This window comes from Carcharhinus amblyrhynchos, chromosome 19, assembly GCF_965287045.1.
Source record: "Carcharhinus amblyrhynchos chromosome 19, sCarAmb.v2.hapA, whole genome shotgun sequence".
Taxonomy (NCBI): Eukaryota; Metazoa; Chordata; class Chondrichthyes; order Carcharhiniformes; family Carcharhinidae; genus Carcharhinus; species Carcharhinus amblyrhynchos.
The window spans coordinates 38457497-38469992 of NC_137342.1; the positions used below are offsets into that span (position 1 = coordinate 38457497).

At 40.7% G+C, this 12496-nt stretch overlaps 1 protein-coding gene across 1 annotated transcript; it reads right to left on the minus strand.

Annotated features, from left to right (window-relative positions):
* Window positions 1–535: 535 nt before the first annotated feature.
* On the minus strand, window positions 536–11088 carry ucn3l (urocortin 3, like). Its single transcript, XM_080207868.1, has 2 exons — window positions 11044–11088; window positions 536–988 (listed from the first exon to the last, which is right to left on the minus strand). Exons 1-2 carry the CDS (start codon window positions 11086–11088, stop codon window positions 536–538), a joined length of 498 nt encoding a protein of 165 aa, XP_080063994.1.
* Between the last annotated feature and the right edge of the window lie 1408 nt (window positions 11089–12496).

Below are 12496 nucleotides of genomic sequence, written 5' to 3' on the forward strand. Positions count from 1 at the left end.
AACAGGAGTAATGGAACTCAGTGAAGAGAAAAATAATCAGAGACAATTTCTGGTTATCAATTCCATAAGTGAGCCCATTGTATGCCACAAAGTTGCTAAGTTATTGACTGAAAGGAACAAACCTTCTGGAATTTTATAGTTTTTGGTATTCTCCAACTCATCACTGTATGATGAATATGTTTTCATCTATACGATCATCAAAGAAATAACAAAATAAGGCCAACTACTTCCACAAAGTCAAACCGCTGTGGAAAGCTCCTGATGTCCTGACCTTTCTCTCCTATAATTCATTTCATGGTAAAAATGTATGATCTTTAACAAGGATTTGCTGGTACAAATATTATCAGTACCCCTGTACTAAACAAACCCTTTGCTGCTACTCTAATTTTTCATTTTCTGTTGATTTACAAAATGAACATTTCATGTCACCCACCAAATAAAGTTTCTTTTAGTGCTAATAGATTTGAGCCATAAGCATGCAGCTGCAGTTTCATGCAGACATGAAAATAACCATAAAATTTCAATAATTACAAATCTACTTTCTTTTACCAATTTGTGCCATCAGGCGAGCATTTGCTGCTGCCTTTGCTCTCATACTTTTAGCTTTGGCAATGTTTAAAAGAATACTGAGAATGTTCGTGGGCACATCTAGGGACAGGGTAAACTTGGTTCGACGATTGTTCCTTGCATTATTCTGGTACATTTTCCTTTTTAATTGTGTTCGGTTGAGATATTTATATCGAGCAAACGGCAGTGTCCTTTTCTCCTTTTCTTCAGCAAATGAAGATGTATCAGTTGGTAGATAGGTGAAGCTTCTCTCCTTCAGCGAGGAGTTTTCTGGAGGTTCATCCTTCATTACTTCAGAAAGCAGCTCGTTGTTGCAAGAATAGCTTTTGTTTATTTTGTACAATCTGTAGCCAAAGATGGTTCTCGCAGTGCAACATACAGTTAACAGCAGCACAAGCTTCATAAAAGACATCATTTTATCCTATTTCAAAAACACAAAGGAGATAATTCAGATCAGTAACAACAGTGGAACAACAGCTATTTTTCTAACGGTGAACTAAAAAGTACAAAATATTGTTTAAATAGAAGATTGATGGAACATTATAAACATTTATTAGCAGCTTTGGGAACTCCACTCACAGAAGACTATGATAAGTTGCAGAACGTTTATCATTTGTCCTTGGTCTGTATGTCCACTTGGGAAATAAAAACTTACCATTACCAAAATAAAAGTCCTTCAAAGAGTAAAAGTAAAGAATGTGAGGGATCACACAGCAGTAATATAATTAGAGAAGAAAGTATTAAAGGGTCATCAGATCCAAAGAAAGGTACAGTATAGCTGCAACTTCATATTATTGCTGTTTTGTTGATGTCCTGTGAGATTTATGATAGACTGGCATGTGCCTGATGTGTGGAATATTTTTTCTCATTTTTAAGATGAATTATAATACAGAAAATACTTTTGGATTTTCCATGATGTTGCTCAATCATCAAGTCAAATGTTATGTTTCTTTAAGAAAAGACAGGAGTATTATACATTGTAATACATAATGTATAACTATGCTGCAAAGGTGTCTGTATGGATACATCCCAAGTTCAATTAAATAATAATTGACTCAGATCCTGAGTCAATTGCACGGTAGTCTCTAACGCTATGGATGGTTATTTGAAACCAATGAGAAATTGCTGTTTGCTCTTTTTAATGGATTTTTTAAAAAGTGAGGCAGCAAAATGTGCATGTGCAAGTGACACTTTTACTGAGAAACTCTTGAAAACATATCTATGTAATTAAGAAGTATTTTGTTCATGCTCAATTAGTTCAACTTTCCATTATACCTTTTTATTTGCATATTTATAATACCATCAGCCTATGTATATTTGTTACAATGTAATTACAACCTCCTTCCACTACAGGTGTAGTGCCACAATTATCAGCAGGGTATCATTAAAACTTGAAAACTGCATGTAAGTAGTTTCCATTATACACATGAACCATCAAAATTAATGACAAAATATAAATATAAGGCTGCTAACAATCCCTCTTGGCAGATAATAATTGTCATTAGACCAGCAAGTTTCTCCAACCCTTGTCAGTCTTTGCAGACTTTTTGAAAATATTCATTCACAAGATATGGGTGGTGCTGGCTAGGTCAGCATTTATTGCCCATCTCCAACTGCCTTTGAGAAGATGGTAGCAAGCCACGTGAACTCCTGCTGTCATGTAGTGCAGGTACATCCACAGTGCTGTTAGGGAATTCCAAGATGTTGACGGTGACAGTGAAGGAATGGCAATACAGTTCCAAGTAAGGATAGTGTGTGTCTTGAAGGAGAACTTGCAGGTGCGGTTCTAGCCCTTCTAGGTGGTGCTGTCAAAGAAATCTTGCTGAGTTGATTAGAGAAGCTTTGGTGTTTGATACATTTTGCTGCTGAAAGGTCATGATGTCTGCTGTCTAATGCCATCGATATAATTAGTGCTGCAAGTGATGTTGACTGCAGTGTTAAATTTTATTATTAAAACAACCAAGCCTTTTCTCCTTATAATGGTCAAACTCCATTTTGGATTCAAGTCACCTAATTAAACAGCTGGATATCTTCAACTGCTTCAGCTTGAATTAATATTCAAAATTAATTAACCATTCTGGACATTTTTGAAGCTCTAGGTTAAAGTACTTCAGTGACTTGCTTTAATCTCATCCAGTCTAATGAAATGCAACTTTCCATTCTGGAATGGAGGCAAAATGAGATTTCTGCAGTTTCAACAAACATAATAGGTTTGTACCAGGGCACTGGATAAAAGGACCAGTTATGTCCTTTTCTATTCAGTGTTAACAGTACAGTTGAGTCATTTTCTATGTAAGTTTTGTTGGGCTTGCCATTTTGCATCTAACTGTGGCCAATTTAACTTCTTAGTTAATAAAACCAAATACAATGGATGCCAGAAATCTGAAATAAAAACAGAAAATGCTGGAAAAACTCAGCAGGTCTGGCAGCATCTGCAGAGACAGAAACAGAGTTCTGAGTCCATATGACTCTTCTTTAGGGCTAAGAGAGGGAGAGATGTGATTAATTTTATACTATTTAAAAGGGAGTGGAGGAAAACAGAAGGCCAGGGATAGGTGGAAGCTCAGGAAAGACTGACATAAATGTTCTAGACATGACTTCTTAGTTCATCAGTTCAGAACTTTAATGTGCTTTTCCTATTGCAAAGCTAACATCAGGGAAGTTCTAGGACAAATTGATTTGGTTTATTATTGTCACGTGTATTAACATAAAGTGAAAAGTATTCTTTCTTGAGCGCTATACAGACAAAACATACCGTTCACAGAGAAGGAAACGAAAGGGTGCAGAATGTAGTGTTGCAGTCATAGCTAGGGTGTAGAGAAAGATCAGCTTAATGCAAGTTAAGTCCATTCAAAAATCAAAGTTCACAACTTTGCTGCAAGGGAAACAACAATTATTGTTTCCCCCTATGCTTGGCTATGTAGGATTAGAAAGGCACATTCTGCTATTATCCCTTTCAGTCAGTGTGCATATAGGACAGAATGAGGACAAGATCAAATTGTAGTATAACGCTTCCCATGATGGAATAACTCTCTAACAATCACAACTTGAAATATAAATACTGAATGGTACTTGGCAAAGCACTGGATTGCTACTAGCACCAGTGAAAACATTCCACAACATGAGTGACTGCCCTAAGGGGGAAAAAAGGAAACATAGGGAAAACAAAATGTAGAACAATAGAAGGACATTTTATCAACAAGCCCATTCCTTTCATTGACCATTATAATTCTTTAACATGACAATGGAATGTAGTATGAAAAAATGTGAAGTTCTCCATTTTGGTAGGAAAAACAGAAATGCAGATATTTTTAAATGATGAGAGATTGGAAGCATTGATTCCAAATGGATCTGTACTTGTTGGTGAGTCACTGAAAGCTAGCACATAGATACAGCGAGCAATTAGGAAAGCAAATGGTGTGTTGGTTTTTATTGAAGGAGGATTTGAGTATAGCAGTAAAGATGGCTTGCTGGAATTGAATAAGAGGCTTGATACGACCACAACAGGAGTATTGTATACAGTTTTGGTCTCCTTTCCAGACAAAGGATATATCTGCTATTGAGTGAGTGCAACAAGGTTCACCAAACTGATTCCTGGGAGACGGGATTGTCTTATGAGGACCCTGAGCTTGTATTCTTTCTAGAGTTTAGAAGAATGAAAGGTGATCTCATTGAAATATACAAATTCTTTCAAATAGATATAGAAAGGACAGGACACTTCCCTTGGTGGGTCTCAAATTGGGCAACACAGTCTTAGAATAAGAGGTAGCCATTTAGAGCAGAGATGAAGAGGAATTACTTCACTCAGAGGGTGATAATTCATTATAATTCTCTACCCAAGAGGGCAGTGGATGCTCAGCCATTGAGTTACGTTCAAGACAGTCTAGATGGTAAAAAAATTCTAGATAGCTTCAAAAAAGCTATGTGCTTCGTACTTCCTCTTTTGTGTAAGCATTGTAGTTAGGAACAAAGGGGGTACTTGATATGCATTCAAGAATGAGTGGAGAGGTAAATAAACAGAACTGACTGGAGGCAGAGTAGAAAAGCTGTCAATCAAATTAGAGTTAAAAGCACTGGACTGAAATTAAAGGTGATCAAGAAGGCGAATAACATGCTGGCCTTCATCAGTTGGGCATTGAGTATAGGAATTGTAAAATCATTTTGTAGCTCTTTAAGACTTTGGTTAGGCCGCATTTGGAGTATTGGTCGCTTCACTACTGGAAGGATGTTGATGCATTTGAAAGGTTGCAGAAGAGATTACCAGGATGTTGCCTGGTATGGAGGATATGGACAATGAAGAAAGTTTGAACAAACTTGGATTATTTTCACTGGAGCATCAGAAGGTGAGAGGGGACCTGATAGAGGTTTACAAGATTATGGCAGGCTTGGATAGAATGAATAATCAGAGTTTTTTTCCAGGGTCGCATGGTCAATTACTCGGAGGTATAGGTTGAAAGTGAGAGGGGGAAAGTTTAAAAGAGATGTAAGGGGCAAATTTTTAACACAGAGGGTGGTGAATTCCTGGAACACACTGTCAGAGGAGGTGATGGAAGCAGGTTCTGTAGCAACATTCAAGAGGCATCTGGATAGATATATGAATAGGCAGGGAATAGAGGAATATTGACCACATAGAGATAAGAAAATATTAGATTAGGGAGACATCTATGTTGGCACAAACATAGTGGCCCAAAGGACCTGTTCCTGTGCTGTGCTGTTCTTTGTTCTTTGAATGGAAAGAAAGGGGGCGATCTTACCAAGAAAATCAAAGTGCTGACAGAACGTGAAAATGGGAGAGGATTGTGATGATTTTTTGGGCGAGTTAAAAATCCAATCTTACCAACACACTGAGGAAAAAAATGAAGCAAGATCTGTTTCCTGTTAGTGGGAGGCTAAGCTCATCTCAAAGCCAGCAGATTACAGCAGAGGGCGCCACTATGCATGCACAGAATAGCTGGCCTCCCTGACTGATCGTGACCCCCACTCCGGCCTGCACGTGGGCCAGACAATCCCCCCTCCTTGCATGGAATGAGCGATCGCCTGTTGCAGAGTGCGCAGCATCCCTCTCCCACCTGCCTCCCCTTAGGTCCTGCCTGCCTCTGCCCAGTTCCTGCTGCCAGTGTGCCAGGCTGGTAGGCCTAATGGGCTTCCCCTGCCCACCTAGGTGCACCTCAATGGCCTCTGGTCCTAGTGATGAGGCCATCACGACAGGTAACGTGGACAATGTGATTCTCAAGACCGCTAAGGCAACTGAGCCTGGATGACTGCACCCCAGGCTCATTCGTAATATTTAAATTCTACTAGCATTGAATTTAAATATTACAGTCAGTCTTGCACCCTTTTCGGGCTGATCTCACCAGGTATCCGGTACTGGTATGATCATGAGAGGCGAGAAATCAGGTGCGAACTTGATGTTCCAGCTGTCATGTGATCTTGCCCTGCCTATCAATCAATGAGGCAAAAAGGTAAAATTGTTCTAAAGGTTTTCAAAGGATTGAAAGTTATTTCAATGAGATTTGTAGGAAGGCTCAGCAACTTCAAATTAAAGCTCTGTGAATAGAATGGGATTGAGTGAACCCTGAGGAGGGGTCTCTCTCCCCCAGTCCCCCCACTCCACCATGAAAGTGACATCAAACCTGCAGCTTCTGAGAGAGAGAAAGGGAAATCCCTGATGCAGTATGGAGTGATGCAGTGATTGAAAAGCTTGCCAGGTGACCAGGGAAATGGAGATTAAAGTGTTCCAAGACTCTAGGCCAGGGTGTCAGTGCCAAGGGGCAATGCAGGGAACAGAAAACCAGTTATTAAAGTGATGGGGAAGGGATGCCCCTATTGGTGTTCCCTTTGTTAAAGGGGGAGTGAGGAACACCTGTCCTGAACCACAGAAATCGGGCACTTTTTACAAAGGACACCCCGATCTCTAAAGAGTTGGGCTGGCTAGCGTGATTCATGGGATGTGTAAATTTGCATCCATCAGACGAGAGAATTCCACTGGACAGACACTGCCAATCATTTTTCCTGCTGGCATGGCCACTTAGTACTGGTTCAGAAGAATTGTGTCCCACTACTACCATTCTTGGACTCAGGCACTAGGAGAGTACAAGGAAATGATGGGAAAATTGAGATTCCTCATGAACAGGATGTTGCATCCATTCATGGTTTCAGAATTCATTCAAGATGTTCATGGGTACTTGTGATTACACTTGTCCAATTTCAGAAGGACATCAAACCACTTTCAGCATAACGTTACTACTTACAAGTGGCTTGAAATGGTCTACACTCCCTCTGTTGGTGGTTTCTCAGGCCCCGGTCTCTTGTTGCCCACCTCTTCCATAGAAGCTTCTGAAAATGTACAGGCTTTGTCTGCAGCCAATGCCCTCAATGTCACCTCTTCTGATATTTCAGAATTTGGTTCTCACATATTCCTTAGTTATGAGCACTTTTACACTTTCAGCAGCTGCAGCCTCCTAAATGCAACTAAAGTGCATTTCTCGCCTTCCAAGTGGCAGTAAGCCATTTGGAATTGGAAATCTCATTGATATTCTGCCTGTGGAAGAAGCCCTCTTCAGAAAAAGCCTGTGGGTGTGAGATGGAGATCTTACTAGATTTCCAGAAAGTGGAGAAAAATCCAACCCGGTATATTTGGAACGCAAACTCAATGGCACAATAATTCACATTGTGAAATTTACTGTAATTAGATGTTATTAAATTTGTTTAATCATAATTTTACTTTACAATTGTCAAATGAGTTAAAAATGATGAACAAATATTTTCCCAAAAATACATTGAACGATTCAATTTGTTTGCTTTCTCCTTTTATTAATAAGTTATTTTGACTGGTCATTCAGAATTGGTTGCCCTCATAAATTTGTAGTTGTTTCTTATTTCTAATTTACACCTTATCTGCTTATTCTGTTCTAACTTGCCGGTGTTTTACTTCGAGTTAATTAATAAACTGTAATGACAAAATGTGTGGTGCTACAAGAAATTTGCAGATACAGCATTTTTAATATAAATATTGATTACACTAAGCGTGCTACATTCCTTGTGTGCATTTATCAGTTGTTTACCTGTTGATATTTTTTCCTTTGGAAAATCTTACTGCCACCCTATTGCAGAACAATAGAAACTGGCACAAAAACTTATCTTAATCAAAAACTTTTATCTTAATAGAAGCTGGCAACTAAATGAGAGAAGTCAGAGAAATTACGATTTCATCTTATATCTCACCAAATTATGTCACATTGCAGTTTTGTTCCCAATGAAATAAGTCAACCTGATGATTGATTTCTTTAATTCTGCTTTACTGAAAATATAATTTTTGTTTTAAAAAGTTCAATTTTAACATCAAAAGGACTTATAAACCACATGCAGTAGTTTAGAAACTGCAAATTTTAGCACTAAAAATAAAATTTAAGATGCAGGAAACAAACTAGTGAAAATGCCTTCTTTGCAAAATGTTCTAGTTTTAATACCAGGGCTAATTTCATACTTCACTCAGTCCCCTAACGATATGTAAAAGGCTGAATATTGTAATATTTACCTCAGTAATAACCAGGATTGTATTTTGTTATAAAGTGAATATTCATAAAGTGGGAGTTGAGTGTCCTGATTACCAGTAATCAGTTTTAAGAATGTGTTCAGAAGCTAAAAAGAAAATTCACATGAACGCTGATATTCATAATTAAACAATTAGAATGTCTAAACTTCAAGGAACTAAAGGTTTAGGTTCAGAAATTCTACAATATTCCGAGTCCCATTGTTTCCATGGGCGGGATTTTATGGTCTTGCTCATCCCAAAACTATAAAATCCCACCTGAGGTCAACGGACCTTCCCATTGTCTGCCTCGCCTGCTCCGATTCCCATGGCAGGTGAGTTAGTAAAAATCTGCCCCATGAGTCTTTGATATGCCATTAAAAGACAAATCAGAAAAAAAAATTGGTTGGTGAAGTATGGGAAAATATAAAATTTTTCACCGTGGTGGGAATGGTGAGGGACTGCAGAAAGCAGTGGTATGAAGGTATCTGCAGTCCTCCTAGATGAATCTCAGAAAGTTTGCTTGCAGATACAGCAAGTAATTAGGAAGGCAAATGAAAAGTTCACTATAGAATGGGCTTTAAAAGTAGGGCAGTCTTGCTGCAAATGTGCAGGACATGGTGAGATCTGACCTCGAGTACTGTGGATAGTTTTGGCCTCCTGAAGGAAGGAGAAGATTCAATAAATTGTAGAAGTTGTCTTATGAGAAAAGGTTGAGCAAGTTGGGTCTAAACCCAACTGGAATTTAGAAGAATGAGAGTTGGTTTTATTGAAAGATACAAGATTCAGAGGGGGCTTCACAGGGTAAGTGCTGGGTGGATGATACCCCTTGTGAGGAAAACCTCCAAGGGGCACAGTTTCCCATTTAAAACAAAGATGAGGAAGAATTTATTATTTCAGAGGGTTGTTAACCTTAGGAATTAGCCAAAGAGAGTGGAGGCTTGGTCATTGAATATATTCAAGGCCAAGTTAGACAGATTTTTGGACACAAGTGAGTTGATATTTATATCGGGAATTGAGGGGGGTGGTGGTGGGGAGAAAGAGGGCAGGCAGGAAAAGTGGAGTTAAGGCCACTACCAGATCAGCCATAATCTTATTGAATGGCAGAGCAGGCTTCAGAGGCCAAATGGCCTATTTTTGCTCGTATTTTGTTTTCCCAAAGTTCTTCAACACCTCCTTTCAGTCTGCAAGCAAGACCCTGAGCTTCTTTTCAATTTTCTATCTTGCATCCACTCTCATCTTTTTTGCCTTTGACTTGCTTCAGTGAAGCTCAATGAAAGTTCAAGAAATAGTACCTTATCTTGTGACTGAGCACACTTACAGCCTTCTGAATGCAACATTGCATTCAATTTTAGATCATAAACCCAGACTACATTTTATTTTGCTTGTTCCTTTTGGAACCCAGTTATTTTGCATTTGGATGGCTGCTATTCTGTCAGTTACATCTCATCAGGACACTTTTTTATTTCCTTACTTAACCTATTAGCTTGCTCTTGCTTTTCATAGTGAAAATATTTGTCATTAATTGGTTTTCCCTCCACACTATTACAGACCTTCCCTATTGTTTCTTCCCTCTCACTCTCTCCATTTCACTCATCAAACCCTATTACATTTCTAACTTTTCTCAATTTGACGCAAGGTCACAGATCTGAAACATTGGGCGGAATCTTCTGCTCTCATCCATGGGGAGCTTGGAGGCAGGAATGGCATGTAATTAGGTGGGATGGTGGTGTTCCGGAATCTGGAACTCCCTGCCTGTGCCAGAATTACATGCTGACAATTAATGACCACTCAAAAAGCTGGACTGTCCCCATGTGGTGTGTATGCCATGTGATCACCACTGGGAGTGGGAGGGCATCTCAATCAAAGGCACTTAGTACCAAATCAACTGACTAAACACCAGGAAGGTGGGCCAACTGATGGTCACATCTCCCCACTCTTGCTGCTGATCTCTCCCCACCCCTTCTCGTTGCGACCTCCAGCCACAAAACCTCCCCCCACCGCCACCAAACCACATTATTTAACTGTAACTTTGGTGAGTCCAAGATCCTGGACTCCAGTACCTGTCCTCCGGGCAACCCTCCTGTGTGCCACTGCTGAGCAATCAAGGTGACATTTCCACCTCTGGGTCCTTATTCCAGAGTGAGGCCTGCTGCAGACTTTGCCATTGCCTGATTTGTTGTGGTTCAGTGGGTTTTTCCATAAAGAGGCAGTATGGACCTCTCGCCAGCTCTCCAGCTGGCAGGCAAGATCCTCGAGGCCTCAACAAAGTTCCACCCATAACTATTTCTCTCTCCACTGATGCTACCAGGTCCAAGTGTATCTAGGCATTTTCCATTTTTATTTCAAATTTCCAGCATCCACAGGACTTTGCTTTTGAAATGGGTGTACAATTGTAATCCAGAAAATTATACCCGAGAATAAGTCAATGCTCAGAGGAAGAGAAAATCAAACTAGAAGAAGGGAGGCAGAATGAGGTTGGTGCAGAGGTGAGGAGAAGTGTAATCTTACTGAATCCAGTCTTCCATCACCAATCACCCTTTGTTTACAATGCATTCGGCATGTCATTTGGTGGCTAGAGTGCAGGTCGACCTTGATCTTTCTACTCTCGGCTTGAGGGGAGTCAGCTGGTTTTATATGCCCTACCTGCTGCTCCTTTGCTATTGGGTGAGCCTCTACTTGCCAAATAGGAGAGCTCATATTCGGTGAGGCCCACATGGAGAACTATTACGATCCTCCATAGTCATAATATCCTTCCTCCCTCAAGTTCATTCCGCTGCCCCCCCCCCACCCCGGCCGCCATAGGGGCGCCTTTTGGGCCACTGAGCAATAGCCTGGGCTTGATAGGTAGCAGGACCAGATCAGGTGTTTGAAGCGGATTGGAGACCTTCACTTCTGAAGGAAATGCCATAAAGCAACTAAACTGGTTCTTCTTGAGGTCTCACTTCAGAGGGGTCGCCGATCTCTTCCACTTCCATTTCAGGATCCATGTCCTCATCACATGGAGTGGAGTAGTGGGGTTGGCATCCAGTAGTGGCTCGATATGGCAGTGGTTGTCCCCATGGCTGGCAATGAGGCTTGTACTGACACAGGCTCCCTGGTCCTGAGATGGTCCAGGTACTTCTAGACAATTTTACCCTACACTTGGGCCTCAGTTACTCAGTCATGATCCCAGGCACTCAACTGCGGCCATCTGCAAATTTCCTCAAATGGACTGGGTCATCAGTTCTGAATGTTCTGTCTGTTCTTACAGAATCATGGTTGTTTTTCCGGTTCCCTTGTTGGGACTCAACCCTCTCCACTAGGTTTGGGAGCAGTAAGCTGAATCTGGTCTGAAGCCTCCACACCATTAACAATTCCATTAGGGTGGTTCCTGTTGTTGTGTGAGGAGTAATCCTGTAGTTGAATAAAAATCACACCAATTTGGCCTCTATGGATAGTGCAGATTGTTTGTTCATGGAGGGCTTAAAATTCTGCACTTCTCATTCAGCCAATCCATTTGATGACGGGTGATAGGCTGCTGTGGTTATGCCATTGGAAAGCACTAAGGTCTAAAACTTGGTGCTGTTAAAAGCAATGCCGTTGTAAGAGACCAGGACTTTGGGTATCCCTTGCATGCATAAGCTCTGTCATGTGGACCAGATGGAATGCATCCCAGGGTTCTGAAGGAAATGGCAGAGGTGATAATAGATGCCTTAGTGATTATTTACCAAACTTCACTGGATTCCGGGGAAGTGCCGGAAGATTGGAAAACGGCTAATGTTATGCCGCTGTTCAAAAAAGGTAGCAGGCAAAAGGCAGGGAATTATAGGCCGGTTAGTTTAACGTCTGTAGTTGGAAAAATGCTTGAATCCATCATCAAAGAAGAAACAGCGAGGCACCTAGAAAAGAATGGTTTGATAGAGCAGATGCAGCACAGATTCGTTGAGGGGAAGTTGTGTTTGACAAATTTATTGGATGTCTATGAAGATGTGACTAGTGCAGTAGACAGAGGGGAACCGGTGGATGTGGTGTTTCTCGATTTTCAAAAGATGTTTGATAAGGTGCCGCACAAAAGGTTGCTTCAGAAGGTTAGGGGGCATGGAGTTGGGGGTAAGGTGTTAGCGTGGATAGAGGATTGGTTGTCTAATAGGGGGCAGAGAGTTGGTACCGGAGATGAGGGGGTTAGACTATGAAGTGAGATTAAATAGACTGGGTCTGTACTCGTTCAAGTTTAGAAGGATGAGGGGGGATCTTATAGAGACGTATAAGATAATGAAAGGGATGGATAGGGTAGAGGTAGAGAGATCCTTCCCGCTCAGAAAGGACAGCAGGACTAGAGGGCACAGCCTCAAGATAAGGGGGGGGGCAGTTTAGAACGGAGTTGAGGAGGAACTTCTTCACTCAAAGGGTGGTGAA

Coding starts and splice junctions, on each gene's coding strand:
- ucn3l (XM_080207868.1), bottom strand. CDS start 11,088: ATGGATCCTGAAATGGAAGTGGAAGAGATCGGCGACCCCTCTGAA. Junction 989..11,043: donor AGATCGGCGACCCCTCTGAA/GTGAGACCTCAA, acceptor TTTTTGAAATAG/GATAAAATGATGTCTTTTAT.